General features: G+C 38.4%; 1 protein-coding gene across 5 annotated transcripts in view; it reads right to left on the reverse strand.

The window, feature by feature from the left end:
• Positions 1 to 2013: 2013 nt before the first annotated feature.
• Positions 2014 to 20063, reverse strand: part of spsb4a (splA/ryanodine receptor domain and SOCS box containing 4a) — a 76466-nt gene continuing 58416 nt past the window's right edge. For all 5 annotated transcript variants that reach the window (XM_058797730.1, XM_058797734.1, XM_058797724.1 and 2 more), the window contains one exon: positions 2014 to 3174. In XM_058797730.1, coding sequence (XP_058653713.1) covers positions 3047 to 3174 — 128 coding nt within the window. In that variant the 3' untranslated portion in view covers positions 2014 to 3046. The remainder of the gene's footprint in view (positions 3175 to 20063) is intronic.

Raw genomic sequence — 20063 nt, forward strand, 5'->3', positions numbered from 1 at the left:
TGGAACACACGGAACAGTCTGTTCCATTTTGGTTAAACATGTTTGTTAGTGATTTAAGACCAGATTGGGGGGAAACTGAGAATAGGGAGGATCAATGTCCTGGCTTGAACCACAGCCCCTCGTTCGCCTTTCCGATGCTTTGAATGGGGTGCTATCTCTGTACCTGTGCTCTCAGATCTGTGTTATTCAATTACATTTGAGCTCATTCCAAACGTGAAAGAGAGAAGCCAAGAAAAAAAAAGTCAATTTTTATGCTGGCGCGGAAGGACAGTGCCTTGCCGTCTAACATTGATTTCCAATAAGACAGTCCTAACATGTCTAGATACACTAAAACGGGGCAAGATTAGTCCAAATCACCCTATTTCAAGCAAAAGATCAGTTTATGCATTCTCCATTATCTAAAAAAAAAAGAAAACACTTAAAGATTGTTGACCTTAATGGAAGGAGTGAAAAGGCAGTATGGAGTTTCTCTCCAACATTTGTACGCACTTAAGATTAGATCTGAGTTGGATTACTAAGGTATTTTGTAGGGTGTTAGATTTTGCTGTATTTGGCCGAGTAGTCGTTCGGGTGGCTCGCCAATGTATTAGATTACGCTAATACATAAAACAAGTAAGCTTCACCAAGATTCTTGTGGGGAGAATAATTTCTTGAAGGTAGTAGTGTGATGTGTTAGTCTTCAAATAATCTTTACTCAAAGTTCTGTCGGTGGGACAGAAGTTTATACCTGCTGTAAATATAGATGTTATACTGTCAGGACCTCCCACTGGGGATTCTGTGATAAACTCATTAGATATTATAATTCTATGGGACATTTGGCCATATGGGCCATCTGGCTGTATGAGCCAATTGATTCACACCTTTACAAACAGAGTTGATTGTGTCTGAGGGAAAGTCATAGTGTAAATGCATTCAACTAAAGATAACCCATATATGTATAATCCCCATCTAACATTTAATTCCCACTTATGCACTATATATTTAGTGTAAAATAATGCAATTATAGAAAATAAAACTACCATTAAAAACTCTGCTGTTTAAGTGTATTTGAAACGGTAAGACAGAAATAAAGTAAAACAGTAATATTGTGAAATGCTAAAATACAGTAATCATAAACAGTAAAATACAGAATTTTCAGCGGCCGTTACTCCAGCATTCAGTGTCACATGATCCTTCAGAAATCATTCTAATATGTTGATTTGGTGCTCAAGAAACATTTCTTATTTTTATCAATGTCGAAAACAGTTGCTTGATATTTTTGTGGAAATGTTGATAGGTTCTTTTTTTTTTTTGTCTTCAAAAGTACAACATTTATATAAAATAGAAATATTTTGCAATATTATATCTTTAGTCATTTTTGATCAATTTAATACATCTTTGCTGAATATAAGCATTAGATTTATAAAATAAATAAATAAATTCTGACCTCAAACTACGGTGTAGTTTTAAATATTCTTAATATTTTGCATTAGACTAAATTTGAATACTGATCTTTTATGGTCACGTTTTGTCTATTTAATCATTTACTTTTCCTACCGCATCTTTGAATCATCTTCATTCGAGGGCCTTTTGCAAAAATGTATATATGCTATAATTGTGACGAATGTGATTAATCAGCATATCATGTAGTTGTATTCAATTGAAAATGTTAAGGGTATTTTAGGCGAATGACTGAGTGATTAAGAACAGAAGGGAGGTCTGGATTACTGAAAGCACCTGCGGTTAGTGACTGTTTAAAAACCTCCCACGAACCTGAGCAGAGCGTGAGAAGAGTGATCCAATTCTTCACAGATTTAGGTTAGATAATACTTTTCAGCCTCAGACTGTGATAGAGTGGGAGTCAGACAGGAGAGCGAGAGAGAAAAGTGGGAAATGAGGGAACTCTCAGTGGAACGCTAGCCGAGGAAAAGAAGTGGTGTTATGTAAATAGGCCCTTCTGTACTCAAGAATGCACATATTTTTATTCAATGAGAACGCTAAAACATATCCGGGCATATTCTGTCTCAGAAAAAAACTGTCAACAACATCCTTCTCATTCACTTGGCTTTTATTCACATTTCAAATATGCTAACGCTAGCAAGATCTTTACATTCCACTGTGTGCCTCGGAAAAACCAGACTTCTATCTGAGCATTCAGACAGAATAATAATAATATTAATAATAATAAAAGCAGCATCCCAGTTTAAAATAGAAAGCCATATTTGATGAGTGTATGATAGTGTTTGATATCTATGTGCTCGCTCGCACATACTCAGTTCATTAAAAAGGAACTAGAACCTGATAAATAAAATTAAAAGATAACCAAACATCTTGATAAAATCATTATCAGCAACTGAAATCTCACACTGACAATAAAATCAGATAGAAAAGTGACTCAAGCCCACAGAGAACAAAAAGAAGTGAAATCTTTTTGAAGCGTATATGATTGTTGATTGTTTCCGTGAGTATGCGCATGAGTGTCCTCGGGTATACACATCCATCCCAGACAAAAAAGGGAGAATGGTTGCTGTCAGTCATGTAACCGTCCCCTGGTGGTCCTATGCGAAGATACCTTCCAGGGTTGTTTCTTCCGCTGAGGCTCCTGTGTGACGGATTTTGACTCGGGAGGCGGCTGAGCCCGACCTGTGGCCGCCTCGGTCTCCTGTGTCCGATGACTGTGCTCTGCAGGCTTTACACCCAGGGAAATAGGAACGATTATTACTGTGGGCTTTCAAAGGCATCCCAAGGTTAATGTGCTTTCTGCCGTATTCTCCAGGGCGAGGCGTACACCTGGAGGCTCTGCAGGTCTGTCGAGCTGCCGCCGCTCTAGCCCTGCGTCACACTGTCCCTCGAGCTTCTTCCATAGCCATCAATAATTTAAACAACTCATAAAGAGGGAAATAAAAACGGAAAAACAAACAAACAAAAAAAAAAAACTAACTTAAGATTCCACCAGTGAGCCACAATGTAAACATTTTCCCTCTGCGGCCTGATGGTGGCGCTATAGTAGCGCCTCAGGCTTCCTCTCTGTGTCCGTGTGTGCGTCTCTACGTGAGGGCCCGCGCTCTCACTGGTACTGGAGGTAATTCTTCAGAGACTGGGGCAAAGGCAATGTCTCGATCTCCTGTAGACGTTCTCGTCCCAGAGCCAGCCGCGCTGCACGTCGACACAGGTCCATCAGAGGGAGAGGCTCCGCTGGAGAGAGGCAAACAAAAGCATCTGTTAGAACTGGATTCAAAAAGGGAAAATTCTAATGCACACAGATTGAAGGCAACATAATCGTCTGTTGAGACCAAAACAAAGTTGAAGTGAAAGTCTTTTAAGTGATAGTTCATTCAAAAGATGAAAATTCTGTCATTATTAATCCCCCTCATTTTGTTCCAAGCTTCAAAAATGCCGCTAAGTAACCATAAAAGTAGCATAAAAGTGTCCACACAAGTCAATACAATACAAATTGTGTGCGATGTTAATGCAAGAACCGCTTTGGGTCAATGAGTTAAATTTGAGAAGCAAATAAGTGCAATTCATGAACAAATCATTTAGACTGATTCCTTGAACCAGCTCAGTTGATTCATTTCACAAGATCTCCAAAAAAAAAAAAGAAAGAAAAGAAAGAAAAAATAGCTTATGTATATGCATATATCATGAACGAACCATTCTTTTAAATTGATTATTTTCAATGAATCAGTTGATCTGGTTCATGGAATTTTTTTTTTCCCTTCACAAACTGGACCAAATTCACAAACAAATTATTCAAATCAATTCTGTGAACTAGATCAGTTGATTCATTGAAAAGATAAATTGAAAAGATTCCTTCAAAAAGGATGTGAAATCACCATAAACTAAAAAAAAAAAAAAAACCGACTCAAAAATATTTGTTTACAAATTGGACCAATTCATGAGCAAATGATTCAGACCAATTCTGTGAACCAAATTGATTGATTTACTGAAAAAAGATTGGACAAATTCATGAACAAAACATTTAGATCAATTCCATGAACCAGATCAACTGATTCATTGAACAGATTTGACTCAAAATAATTTGTTAACAAACTGGACCAACTCATGAACAAATCATTGAGATGGATTCAGTGAACCAAATCGACTGATTCATTGACCAGATCTGACTCAAATGAATGATTCACAAATTGAACTCCCTTATTTTTCCCATACCAAATATACATTTTCCCATACAAATAACAACTAAATGTAGAATGTCTCACATGGTACTGTGTGCTTTCAGAACAGTTATAGTCATATGGACTACTTTTATGTTATGTTTATATTAATTTTGTATCCGTTTTGAAAGTTTAAGTGCCTTTGTAAACAGAAAAAAAAATTATCAGTGCAATTCTTTAAAATTACTTCTTTTTTGTTTCACATAAAAATGACAGTCATACAGGTTTGGAACAGCATGAAGGTGAGTAAATGGTGACTGGATTTTCATTTTACGGTAGGCTGTTCCTTTAAAAGCCCCAGTGTGTGATCCTCCTTGTGACTCAGTGTGTGTGTGTGTGTGTGTGTGTGTTTGGGCATCTTGCTCCTCTAAATAAGCTGACACAGCAGTTCAATAATGGATGGATCTTGCCACTGGAGCTTGGTATCCATCAACAGAGTCGCTGCCTCACAGAGGAGTCTGCCGCCGCCCATCTGCTTTGAGTCAGCCGCTGCTCCAGCCAAGATTTCATACCGACAAACACAAAAACAGCCATGGCTCCATCTGGACAAGATGCCACATCTCCTCTGTTGACCATCAGGTCTTTATCAGAACCTAGGCTGATATGACTAATCAGATCACAAGGATGGCTGCAAGAGTCAGAGCCGTTCCCTCCCGCTGGCCAATCAGAGTAAAAGATTGTGACAGGCTAATGGTTAGTAGTAAGTGTATGTGTGGCTAACAGTCAAAAGAGGAATAGTTATACAGCTGCACTGGCACAATGCAAGCACCCACATTGAATATTTATAGCTGTGATGGAGTCCCACACAGAACATGTCGTGAGTTATGTCTTCCTCCATCCTGGCAGCTGAACTGAAGGTATAAGCATTGTAATGCCCTCACATAATTCAAATTTTCACCACAACAAAAAGTTAAAAGGAAACAATGGATCCCTATGGAGCCCTTCACACAGAGTGAAATGATTTAATGGCACAAAACAATGGTTTTTCAAGCTTAAGTTGTTGTGTCAAATCAAAATTCTGTGTTGCACTCAGTGAGCGTGAATACTTTTAATGCACATTTCTGTGCCTCCGGCATCACCAAACAGAATTGCAAAAATGTTTTCAGCTTTCCCACAAAAATCCCCATAAATACTGCCAACATCTAATACTTACTTAAAGTTAATATTTAAATACAGCACTGTTACATCTTTAGTAAATCTCCAAATAAATGCTTAATTCACTTTTCTATATTATATATTATTAAACATCATTATACCAAAATATTTTCTAAGGCCTGCAATCACTTTTAGTGTTACAAAATTATTGAATGTTTTAATTTAATTTATATTTTATAATAAAAATTATGTGTAATTTATGTTGTTGTATAATGTCTGATAAACTGTAATAATAATAATAATTATTATTATTTTTAATAATATTATAATTATTGCTATAATATAATTATTTTATATAAAAAAAAATTTTAAAAAAAAAATACAATTGTGTGTTATTATACACAAATATTTCATGTGTCTGGCCAAAATCAAAATCAAGTATTTGAGAGAGTGGTAGAATATATATTACTGCTGTCAAATCAATTATTTGTGATTAATGGCATCTTTTAAATAAAACTGTGCTTTACATAATATATATGTGTGTACTGTGCATATATAGCTATATATATATATATATATATATATATATATATATATATATATATGCATATATAAATACAATGTGTGTGTATTTATACATATATATATATACACAGTTCAAACACATATTATGTAAACACAAAGCTTTATTTCGGATACGATTAATCATGATTAATTGATTTGACAGCACTAAAAATATACATCTTTCAACAGTGTTGCCACCACAATAATGATGTAATGATCTAATTAAATCAAAGCAGACTGAAAATATTACTTTCTGATAGCAGTAAAACACCCACATCCTTCTAAATATATTTAATAAGAGTCACATCACCAGTAAGTCCGGCACATCTCATAAAGAGGCAGATGGTAAGTGTAAATGGGATCCAGCTGTACCCAGTGGGCGGGTGCAGGACAGGGATGAGAGAGAGAGAGCGAGAGAGAGTGAGAGAGAGAGAGAGAGAGGTGACTGACAGTCAGGGTCAGAAGTGACAGATGGATCAAAGCACGGACATAGTGCTCTACTGCAGTAAAACGGAATAATTTTTCATTTCCAGCCCACGAATGAACATGCAAAAGCCAGCGAGCTCAAGGTTAGTCTGAAGATTGTAATCACGTCAGTGAAATACACAACACACAACACACGGTGACCTGTCACTCGCTGTTATCCTCAGGCTGCTCCCCGTCGCTACTCAATCACATTAAAGCACTGCCTACAAGCCACATACGGCAACAAATCATACTGATGTGAGTTATATACAATAAATGTGATTACATGGCTCGGATATGTCAATGTGATTCCATTGTGTGTTATCAGACTTTCGGAACAACCTAATAAAATGGCTGATAAAACAGAATACAGCAGTTCATGCTGGGAGATTTTGGTTTTCTTCCCACACAGCAGCAGTCAGATTGATCTCTACATGAAACACACACACACACACACACACACACACAGGATAGCTCACACACATAAATCTATATAACTACAGTATATGGTTAAACTGAACTGCTAAAAACGTAAAATGATACATGAGTTAGGAAACAAGCAAGAAGGTCTGACAGCACTAGTAAATTTTTTCTAGTGCAAATTCACTCTCTATATATTTCTAATGTAAAGAATTGTTAATTACAAATCGTTTGGCATAATTTGAGTAAAACATTGAAAAGGAAAAACTGAACTACAGACTGCATGCCAGATGAAGAAAAAAGGCTTGAGAAAAACATAAAAAGTGATTTAAAGTCACCCAGGAAGTCAAGCAGATAGTCGCTAACAGAATTGAACTTTTTTGTTGTTGTTGTTTTTACATGAAGGTCAGGTGAAAGATGTAGCCTATGGGAATGTTTTTAACGTTTTTATAATTGTTACTTTTCAAATGTTTGTATTCATACTTGTTAAAGACCCAGACTATTAATCTTCAAATATATACATTTCCATCATAAACAACAATAGTTCAATAGTTTATTCAATAATTTGTGTACCTATTTAATAAATAAATAGTTTTTGTGTATTTAAGATTTTTTTTAAACATTACATATTTTGAAAAAATGTACATGTATTTACATGTATAAATTTATAATCATATACTTTATATTATATAAAAATATATTTCATCTATAGACATAACATATTTTTCTTAAATATATACATGCATGTGTGTGTATTTATATATACATAGTACACACACATATTATGTAAACAATACATATTATGCAATTAATTGTTTGACAGCACAAATAATGAGTGAATTATTTTAAGATACATGCATATTAACTGTTGACATTGTTAGCAGACAAATTAAATAAACTGTTGAGAGTGTAAGAAGTGTTTTAAGAAGTTTAACTTCTGAAAGTAACAGACCAAAAGTGCCCATAGCTGGAGAAACACACGTTCATTGTCTAAACCTACTGTGAGTGATGGCTCTCCGGTGACTGCGTTCATGCAAGTCATTCTGTTTCTCTACTACCACTAATAAAACACAATATGTGACACACGGGAGCCCTTTTTCGAACGTCCATGTTTAACAAATCGTCAAGCTCCAGCACATGCTAAGCTCCTGCACGTTTCTGACTCCTCCATTAGACTCCTAATAAATGAGTTCTGGTGCAGATGAGGAGAGAGAACTGCATCTATTTCAGTCCGACACAGTTTTATGATCATTATTACTGTTCCAAAAAGCAATTTCTTGTGGTTGCAAGACAAGCAATGGGATTCGTATGGTAAATATCAAAGCATCACATTTTGTAAAATCCAATTAATTCACCCTCCGTACTCAGCGGGGGTGCCGCAGCCTCACAAAGGGTGGTCTGACACTGTCTACGACCTGCGCCAGGGCGGGAAAGAGGGGGGTGGCGGCATGTGAAACCTTCTGGAAAAGCTTTGCACCATGCTACAGAAAACAGCCTGAGAGGAAACATTCATGGTGATCAAACCCGACGGTGTAATTCGATTAAATCATTGTGAACTGATTAATGTCTACGGCTGATTAATTGAAAGATTTGCGGCGGTCACGTCGAAAGGCCTGTGATCCTCCCACAGAACGAGCGAGTACACAAGCGTTCATTACAGCATAACATCCAAACCAACTGCAGCTCGGCCTGGATGAACTCTCTCTGATGTGGGTTTTGCATTGCGGCTCAAACATAGACTCAATAATCATTCCACCCTAAGCGATTCATTATTAGCGTGAGATCTGGCATTTTTTATGAAAGCAGACCGATAAAAAAAAAATGTTGCTTTGGTAATGATGACGCCCAGCTAAAAATTATCCACTTAGCTAAATCAGGCGTAACACCCAGGTAATTAGGTATAGATGTATTCCGAGCTTAGTTCATCGTGTACTCCCAACCTCGTATTAAAACACACTGTTGTGGCGGCGGTCATGATGGAGGCTCTACTGCCCTTGAACGTGGTGACTCATAAAACTCACGTTCATTAATAATTTAGTTATGTAACAGGGGATTTTACTATACTTAGGCAGGTCAAGTATTTGACTAAGCCTAATGCTAGTGATACTTCAGAACATGAAGTTTAACAGCAAACAATAGGACCTGCATGTTTCCAGGAATGCACACGTGTCTGTACAGCATGTAATCTGTCTTACAGTAGAGAGTGGAACAAACAAACCTGCTGAAATGTGCTGAACACACAGGCGCTGACCCATAAATGTGAAGCAGTGCCATCCTTCTATTGGAAATACAGTATGCAGTATGTCTCCTTTTTGACTCTTTATTTATTTGATGTGAAAGATGACACCTGGACACTACACACAAATTAAACTGTGAGGTCATGTAACAACAATGTAGCATGTAATGCTTGGAACAGGATACCACTATAGTACCTGTACTGTACTTGTATATCATGTAAATTTACTGTATCAATGGATTACCTGGATGACCAACTAATGGTCCGCAATGCAAAGACTTAAATTACAAACAATTAGACAAATACAATGTAATAATGAATGAAATGAATACAAATGAAATAAACAGTGTTTTAACTTTTTCAGGTAGGTAACAGTAGTTCAAATAAGAAATTGAATAATCAAATGTAAAAATAAAACACTTCAATCTACACACACTGATTATTATTAAAGCTAGTTATTCAGTAAAGAGCAGTGTGTGATTTTATCTTTGTCTTTTGTTGTACGATTAACATTTATGACAACAGCAGGAATATTAGACTGCTGTCACTTTAAGACCTAATGCATGTATTTAATATATTGACACCAAAGGCATCTAATTTCTTTTCCAACTGTTTACCTTCACAAAATTACGTTATTGTGTGTGTATCTGGCCAATTTGTGTGCCAAGATTCAAGTTTTTTTTCAAGAGATTTTTTTCTATAGCTTATGGCGCTTAACTTTAACATCAAGTATGCTTTATTTACTTATTCATGGATGTTTCTTTATTGTCATAATGTGTCTATAACTTTCAACAAACCTGAGCTGCACAGTTATATTTAATATTTATATTCCACTAAATAAACAATGTAGCGATATCTCTATTGATACACAGCTTTAGATTGTCGCCATGATATATAGTGTTATGTGACAGATGAACTGAAAACGATATCAACCATGATTTTTAATTAGCTCTTTGTTTTGTCAGAAAAGACATTTGGAAAGAAAACTGGATCAAAACTAATAAAATGTTTCTGAGATAATAGCTTGACATGAACTGAACATGCAGGATGAGGTCATAAGTTCATTAGTCTCTTGTCCCAGAAGCTGTAATTTTCCACTGGAAGTACTCTTAGAAAGGTCAGCGGCGATGCAGTGTTCATGAGATGCTGTGGGCTAGTCTTTTAAAGCACAGTCTCACTCTCTCTGACATGTCTATAGTTCCTCCCCTGAGGCAGTGATCTGTACACAGATTCACACAGTGAGGTCAGCATGCCTGACCCCTGCAGCTTCAAAAGATATGAACTCTCTGTGGGCATGGTGGACAGCCAAAAGAGCAAATACCTCGAACCTAACGTGGCCATGGACGCACAAAAGGTGACGATGGCCAACATTTGCTCAGAAGCCACCTGATGACTGAGCAATTGTGTTTCAATTAGTTGAATCAATCTACCAGCTCACTGCAGTGATGGTGCTGTAGGGAATTCATATCAGCGTACAGAAATGAAAACGTTTCAGACATTCCCTCAGAGAGCCGCAGACCAGAATCTTCTGGAAGATAAGAATGTCAACATTTTACACAGCAAGAAATCCTCAGAAGTAACAGCCGCTCAGAGACCAAGTTTGGCTCCCTGTTTAAAACCCTCAAAACAATTTTTATATTCTTTTACACTTATTAAACAAATTTAATTCTTAAAGAGATGCAGTCAAAAATGAAAATTCTGCCATCATTTACTCACCCTTATGCTGTTTCAAACATATATGACTTTCTTCTATTTCAAAAAATATTTTGATAAAAAAAAAAAAAAACATGGCTTCAAAATATTCATTTTTGCCCATATAATTTAAGTTACTGGGGTCCAATTGTTTTGGACCCCATTGACTTTCACTGTATGGACAGCTGAAACATTCTTAAATGAATTCAAATTTATCAGAATTTAAAGTTTTGGGTGAACTATCCTTTTTAGTCAAAACAAAAACAAAATGACAACTAAACCATCAGCCTGTTGTTCAGATCTGCCAAGCATTATAATGCTTTTAAGCAATATTAAAATGTCACTGTGAATCTGTTATTGCATTAGGTATTTTTTTTTTTTACTATTCACAATGTTTTACAGAGCTATTAGAAGCCAACAAATCCAAGACACATCACTCGGACCCATTTCAGGCATTGCAGATCCCCATCTACATGCAGAATGACCATCGAGTTTTCACACAGTCAGCAAAATGGACTGTAGCCAAATATTGATCGTGGCAGATGCCAGACGCCCATCCCCAGCCTCATTCCCTGGATCCATCCGGCGGAATTCACCACTCAACACAGCTGGACTTTGGATGAGATTAAAGCCTGCGAATGGCCGAGTGGTCGCAGCAGGGTTTGGGGAGGCCAGGTAAACAGCTTTGTCATGATGACAGGGGGTTGCAGAGGGCAGAGCACATGGGAGGGAAACTCTCTAGCAGGAATGGATAGTTTTGTAATAGACAGATTCATCATAGACTGGACTTGTGTCCAGAAACGGGCTCCGATGGATGGCAGAGACTCCTTTTTGGAAGCCCGATATGATATCCAGACAGGATGCAATAGAGCCAGACTTAGAAAACTGACAGGGCATTTTTATGAAATGTGTAATATGTGTTTCAGTCAGCATTGAATGCTAACACAGGGCCTGTTTAGTTTAAAACTGCAACTTTAATCAAAGACACACAGTATAAACAATACAGAGCAACTGAGATATACATAAACACACACAGGCACACGTGTAGGAACCAGATACACACCATCCGCCCACAGATTCCCAATAGCACTCAGACAAAGTTGGAAGCACAAGTTTATATTTCCCAGTAGTCTCTGAGCAGCAGAGAAACAGAAACTCAGATATAGAGATCCAATGACTAATCCACAACACTCTGTATATAGATAATGGAAATGTAAGATGTAGAAAATCATTTGGAGCTAATTTAAAAAGATAGTTCATCCAGAAATTACAATTCTGTCATCATTTACTCGCCCTCATGTTGTCCCAAACCATTATGTTTTTTTTCTTCTTCTGAGGGACACCAAAGGAGATGTTTAGAAAAATGTCAGAGCTGCTTTTTTATGATGTCTTTCTGTGAGGACAGACTTAGAAGTCATTAATGGCAAAAAATCTTGCCTTTAAAAAAATAGCTTGGCAACTGTGGTAACCATTAAATTTCATTGAATGTAAAAGAGCAGCTTGGACAATCTTCAGTAAATTTTCCTCTTGTATTCCTCAGAAGAAATGACTTCATTAAGGTTTCAAAAGAAGTAAATAAGGATGAGTAAATAGCAGAATTTTCATTTTTGGCTTGTTTATTCCACTTTTTCCTAGCATAACTTGAACAAACAAACAAAAAACATTAATAAAGTGTACAATTAAACAGTAATGCATCAAGCAGATGTGATCACACAAGGACAAATTAGCACCAAGCACAACTTCGAATATACCAGATCAGCAAACCGTTAATATGCCCCAGCAGGAGAATTGACTTTTAGACACTCGGATAATAGTCAATTTAAGACATAAATGAGTCACTACATGCTAATGTCTGCCGCAGGTAATGAATCACAGGGCGCAGCGGGAATAGCGGGCGTTCTCTCTCTGTGGACCTGTGGCTATAAATGAACAGAACCAGAAGCAAATTCAAAGCTTCCCACTTTCATTATTCTAAATCAAGAAACTCTGAATGATTCAGATATTAATTCTGCACCTTACTCATTAGCATTACAATTTTATTGCTTCCTTCCAGAGAGGGGTGGGCTAACTTAAAATAGCCTTTCCCTCTGAGCAACAAAGGTAAGTGTGTGTGAGCTTAGAGAGGGGAACAGAGAGATTCGTGTTTGTTTGCTTTGGGATTGTGTTTGAGTATACGGATCAAGACGAGTCACCTTCAGCGGATTATGAGTGTGCTGTTTCCCCTCAGTGTCACAGTGGGACAAATCCATATTCCAACACGTTCTCACTCCCAACTCGTCACACATTGATGCTTGATCAGGACCACTTGGCATCGCTTTTTCGACATGCAGGGTCCTCTGTTTGTCTTAATTTAATGGTTTGCATGCATTTGTAAAAAATAGAAATAATTTTATATAAATTTATGCTTTCGTTGGAACACCTAACCCCACCCCTACCATACACCTACCCACTTCCGAACAACATAAAACACACGGCAGGCAAACATAAGTGCAGTCACAGGTATTTATTGCAAAAACTTACCATAAACAAGCAGTATAAAATTCCAAGTCTTCTGAAGGCATACAAAGTCTTTATGCGAAGGAGGGAGTAAAACACAAGGTTTAGATCACTGAAAACGTGCTCACATCTCATTAAAAAAAAGATACTCCCGTCCCGTGGCATGACGCAATCGGTCACGAGACACACAGGAGCCAATAGCATTTCACAACCAAGGCTGACATAAGGCTTCTTCTGGCGGCATTTTTTAATTGGCGCACAGACTGCAGCACACAGGATATGCTTTACGGCGGACAGAGATGGTGATCGTGTCTATTCCTCGCACAAATAAATCGTTTTGCCTTGGAAAACTTGGAATATTAATATTTCTTTAATAAATTATGATGGTAGTTGTATCTGCCTGTTATATCTTGTGTTTTATTGACAAATGGTAGGTTTAGGGGCAGGGGTTGGGTTACGTTCTCATAAATGTGTAAATACTGTAATCTAAATAAAACCGTTGTGACTGTTTACATTGAGAGAAAAAAAAAATAAAAACAAATAAAAATCACACTCCAACATATATGCAATAATGGCAATGTTATTACCCAATATATAATTTAATCATAATGATAAAATTCCCAGTACCTTTCGTGTCAGCATATTGACGCCAAGGGTTTCTTATTTAAAGCAACGGAGGACCCTGCATGTCGAAAAATGATGCTAAAGGGGTACCCTGTGCGTCAAAAAGTAACCCAAGATGTCCTGACCAAGCATCAATATGTGACGAGTTGGGAGTGAGAACGTGTTGTATATTCAGTCTTTAACGTTTCCCATCAGCCTTGGACAATTCTGTACTACCCAAGGCCCAGTATGAGTTTCCGAGAAATGGCTGTTTGAAATTCTCCCAAAATTATCATCAGGCCATTTTTATTGTTGTGCTCTGAACCATCACTGCTATTAATAATAGACTACAATGGACCATTACGGTTTCCTGTTCTTTTTTGCCACATTTGAGTGTTTCTTTCTGCATGATTAACCTAGGTAAACAATGAACATCAAATACCAAGGGAGAAAATCTTTAAAGCATTAAATTCAGATCAATACCAAAATAACTAAAGTTCTGAGTGGATTCTTCCACTTTGTACTGAACGCTTCACTTGCTCGCTTTCCTGAGCACCGCAAGCAATATCGCACAATAGCAATGACTTTGGATCATGAGAGAATGGGCAGCGTTTCGTGGAATCATGCATTATGCAGCACTAATGCAAGTTTTATGTGGTCGTTACACATGAAGGCCCATGTGAGCCTCAGTGCAGTAATGGCTCCGGCTGAGATGGACAGAAAGGAGAGTGATACGGTCACCCTAGCCTTCAAATGCCTCATTTGGTGAGCCACACTGTACATACAAGCAATCACATCTTACATCTGTACTGTTAGAATACTGTTTTATAAGGACCACCAAGCGATCAGCCACAGTAAGCTGATGCAAGCATGAAAGTTTAAAGTTCAAATTGCAAGCGTGACTTCACTGTAGTGAGTATTTAAGGCAAAACTGGTGATATTTGAAAAATCAAGGCAATAACGCACCTTTAGAATATTGGTCTATCTCAAAACATAGTAAATTGCCTACAGAGCATTTATAAGCATCATAATCTGAAGTGTTACTTAGAAATAAAGCAATGAAGTATAAAATTACTGTACAAAACATTGTATAAAATTACAATGAAGATCAAAAAGTTGTATTGTTTTATGCTTTACATAAAAACCATAAAACACAGAAAACAATCATAACTTTACATCATACAATCATATGTGTACTCCTGACTCAAACGCTATTCTAAATCATAATTATGCTGCCTTTTAAGATAATTAAGAATCTTATATTGATCTTAGATGATATTGTGGAAAAATATCAAAGACTGACAAATGAACTTTCATTCGATTCCAAAAAATTTCAATGAAAATAGTTTAATGTAATTAAAAATGATTACATTTAAATGCTAATTGGAAACTAAAATTAGAAAGTTAAAAATGACTAAAACTTAAACTAAAAATTTAAAAATAAAAGCCGATTCAAAATATTAATAAATATTACAATATATATAAATGATGAGTGAATGAGCACTGCAAATCGACCACAATTTCCCTTAAAAGTCAACTGCCTATCTAGGCAGCTCACTAAGTTTTGAAAAAGACCTTATGTCTGGTGCATAAAGTACACGGATGCATTAGACCAAATAATGCAGCAATCAGCAAAAGCCCGCTGGCACTGGCAGAGAAGGTCTGCGCAATATTAAACATAATAAATGAAGCGGCATACCCATACAAAACCCAGACAAGCTGTCAAGAGCTTACCACCTTGACATTTAGCGGCATTCACCGTAACAAATGGCTTACAGTTTAAAACTTTGAGAGAGGTGTTTCTAACCACACTAGTAGGGCTCTGTAGATGCAGCTGTTATCTGTGACCTTGCCATAGTAATGCCAGGTTTGATTTATGACAAATGTATATTTCAAATACAAGTGTATACGGAAAAGTGATAATGCCCATGGGAGGGAGTACACTAGGGAAAGGAAGCTTCATGAAGGCCCATTAAATACCTTTACCCAAAAATGAAAATTCTGTCATCATTCTCTCACCCTCAAGTTGTAACCAAAAACTTGATGGTATCCATTGACTTCCAAAAAATACTATGGAAGTCAATGGCTACCGTCGACTGTTTCATTACCAACATTCTTCAAAATATCTTATTTTATGTTCCACAGAAGAAATAAAGCCACACAGATTTAGAATGACATGAGAGTGAGTAAATGATGACAGAATTTTCATTTTTGGTTGATTATCCCTTTAAATATACAGTGCAAAATGTGACATTTTCTAGAAGCTGTATTACTGTATAACATGTTTCACTTTATTTATAAGCCATAGATAGCAAACAAAGGCTAATGTGCATTTTGGCACAATGATTAGGTGGTAGGTAATCCTTTACTGGATGAATCAGAAACCATTAGAGTTTAAACAAACGTGAGCATTTTGGTCCCTGTTTATACCTGTATTCAGCACTGACCACTCATGATCTGATCATCTGAGATGGATGTTAATACCAGATGTTAACAGTCTGGGGAAATATCCAGGAAACTGCGCTGAAACATAGAGGCATGACACAAAACAGGACAGTGTGTGTTTATACATACTGTAAGTATGTGTGTGTTACTGGGGGAGGTGAGGAACACAAGGAGTGTGTGACTGTGAGAGCCGCATTATTTTGAAAAGGATTATATGCGGATTCATATTTGAGTCCTCTATTGGAAAAACACAAAGACTTGAAATTCAAGACACTCTGCACCACATATACCCAAGAAATAACATACTTGGTGGTACATACTGAGAAATACAAAACTCTAAAGTCAAGTCCTGATGCACACTATACTCTCATAAGAGGAACAACCTGAAACTGAACTGAAATGAAGCTGAAATGAAATAAAATACAAATATTAGATGAATAAATGTAAATTTAAATGAAAATAAGTTTAATTCTGAGTACTAAGATTACCAAAAATAAAAATGAAATAAAAATAAATAGATATATTTACTTGAAAAAAGCTACATGAGTACTAAAACTAAAATTACAAATATGAAAATATAAAAAAAAGCCAATTCAAAATATTACAAGAATATTATAATAGTATATAAATAATACTAAAATATAAGAAAACAATACAGTCTGGGGTTGAATTTACTAAAAGGTTGTACCACTTCAGTGCTTAAGCACAAATGCATGCGTCTTATTTACAAAGCACACAAAATGCGTTTCTGTGAGAACTGTATGCAAATTGCATTCAGTATCAAATTTCGAGGCATGTTTGTACCTTTATCCAATTTGTATAATTTCTCTGAGCTAAAATAATGCAGACAGTATGTCCAAATAAACCCCACTAATAGTGAATTGTGAAACTGAATTCCTCCCTCAGAGCTGAAGACACTGACTTTCGAATTATACATAAAGGTTAAATGTCTCGCTTTCACGCACGTGCACACACGCACACACACAGCTGGAGGGTACAGCAACACTTAAGCACTGCAAAAAAGCAGCTCTCCTTTTATGTTCATCATACAGTAAAAAAATAATAAAAATCTCTCTAAAGAGAGTGCGAAGTCAGAGCAGTGCATGCTGGGATATAACTGCCATGTGTCTTGGCTCAGAGCTACAGCCCACAGATATTCCTTCCTTATTCCTCTCATATCCTCTTTTCATCTGTTCTCTCCTCAGCTCAAACCAAAAAGATTTTTCCCTCCTAAAGTAGTGAGTCATTCAAACTCAGATGCCATCGCTCCTCCGCCAGGCCTCTGTTTACAGATCACTTCACTTTGTCTTTCACGTGGTGTGCAGATCCTCCTCTGGGGTGAGTTTAAATAAGTTACCGCAGTACTGAGAGGCAAGTGACAGTAAAGAAACAGGGAAGTGAACAAAACAGCACTAAAACACATTTTTAAAATGTTCTTAAAACTGGGCAGCATGACTGTTAGCCAATCATTTACCAGCTACGATTTAGACAACTCACTCATAGAGTGCTAAATTTATCCTAAAAACACAACACTGCAGTAAAACGTCTCAGGTTACCCATGTAACCATGGTTCCCTGAGAAGGGGAACGAGACACTGCGTCCCCTAGAGGACACTTTGGGGAACGCCCTCAGCGGGACCGGTGTCTGAAGTGCATGTGGAACACGACAATGAACTTGACATTGGCCTATGACGTGTTACTGGTGCGACCATGAGTATAAAAGGGCACCTGTAGAGCACGTCATCAGCTTCTTGTCTGAAGGAGACGTGCACAAGAATGCCTGAAGCATGGCAAGGGGACGCAGTGTCTCGTTCCCCTTCTCAGGGAACCATGGTTACATGGGTAACCTGAGACGTTCCCTATCGAATGGGAACTCGCACTGCGTCCCCTAGAGGACACTTTGGGGAACGAATACCCACGCTGCCATGCTGAAGGAACGAGTGCCTTATCAGCAGGCACAAGCCAGGAACTCTAAGGAGTTCTCATCCCCAGAAATACACCAGCAACAGCCAACACACTGTAAGGGTCAGAGTTGAAGCGGGTCAGCTTCTCTATCCACGACCCTAAGCGAAATGAGAGGGCCTCATTGCACAACAGTGCTAAGAATTGGGAACGCGAGAGGCAATACTACCCCTCTTCCTAACCATAGTATCTCAAAGGTTACAGTGGGACGCGAGTCGCGGAATAGCCCACTAACTCCGCATACCTCTCAGTGCAAATGGAGGAAACCCTCCCCCGGTAGCGATATCATATAGTACATAAAAGAAGTGGGAGCATGAAGCGATACTGCCCATCTACTTTAAATCATATAATATTGTGAGGATTAGAGCCGAGGACGTGGACGCGAGCAGCGGAATAGCCCACTAACTCCGCATACCTCTCAGTGCAAATGGAGGAAACCCTCCCGGTAGCGATATCATATAGTACATAAAAGAAGTGGGAGCATGAAGCGATACTGCCCATCTACTCTAAATCATATAATATTGTGAGGATTAGAGCCGAGGACGTGGGACGCGAGCCGCGGAATAGCCCACCATCTCTGAATATTTCTCAAATCAGTGCGTATCGCACGGTAAATACAAGAAGTGGGAACGCGAGAAGCGATACTGCCCATCTACTTTAAATCATATAATATTGTGAGGATTAGAGCCGAGGACGTGGACGCGAGCAGCGGAATAGCCCACCATCTCTGAATATCTCTCAAATCAGTGCGTATCGCACGGTAAATACAAGAAGTGGGAACGCGAAGCGATACTGCCCATCTACTTTAAATCATATAATATTGTGAGGATTAGAGCCGAGGAAGTGGGACGCGAGCCGGAATAGCCCACCGCCCTGCATACCTCTCACAATGTTAACGTAATACAGAGGCCTGCTTATAGTGTAACAGATAAAGAAGTGGGAGTGCAAACTGCAATACTGCCCACCTTCTCAACACATTTTATAATCTTGTGCAGAACGAAGGCGACCTGCCGTTTAAATGACATTAGAAGTGGGAAACAACAAGGACTCTGCCCAACTTTCTAAACCCAAAACACAATTCGTAAAACAAAGAGAAGGATAACTGAGGAAGTGGGAGGCGATTCGCGGAAAGCCTACATTCCTCAGCACATCTCATAACCTAACACCGATACAACGGGAAACCGCCGTTGTACTGGGAAAACTACGAATTGAAATTAGGGACTGATTCCTACTACAGGATGAAAATAAAGTAAAGAGGAAATAAGTATCCAACTAAGGCTAGGACTAAGGGGCTTTATTAACAAAGGTTTGCTTTTTCTTTTAACAGTAAATAAACACAGCCCTGGACTCAAGGCTTGGTGCCTTTCTTGGCATCGATAACGTCCCTGAGGTCCTGTCTCTGCCATACGCGAGGTTGCTGCCTAGTGCCCCGACCCTCGGGCGGTGCTCTTGCAGCTACGCCGCCTTCTGACTCTGCCGCCAGCTGGGCCCGGTGGCCGGCTCAGCTTCAGGTGGTTGCCGGACGGACGCCGCCACGGCGAGGGATGTAGTGCTCAACGCCGCTGACTTAACCTTCGCCTCCTGAACTTACGAACCACTGTCTCGACAGCAGCTCCGAAAAGCCCGGCAGGCGAAACCGGGGCATCAAGGAGAAAAGACCTGTCCTTCTCCTTTAGCCCCGACAGGTTAAGCCATAAATGCCTCTCCGTGACAACGAGCGCCGCAAGGGAGCGGCCGATGGCGCGAGCAGCTTGCTTGGTCACAAGGTCACATGAGCGGCGGAGCTCCTCGATTTCAACAGGAGCCACACCCCCCGCCACATCAGCGTCCCTTAGCAGATCCGCCTGGTAAGCCTGCAATACCGAAATGGTATGCAGGGTACCGCCCGCCTGCCCAGCCGCCGCGTATGCCTTGCCGACGAGCCTAGAC

This window comes from Onychostoma macrolepis, chromosome 02 (assembly GCF_012432095.1).
Source record: "Onychostoma macrolepis isolate SWU-2019 chromosome 02, ASM1243209v1, whole genome shotgun sequence".
NCBI classification, from domain to species: Eukaryota; Metazoa; Chordata; class Actinopteri; order Cypriniformes; family Cyprinidae; genus Onychostoma; species Onychostoma macrolepis.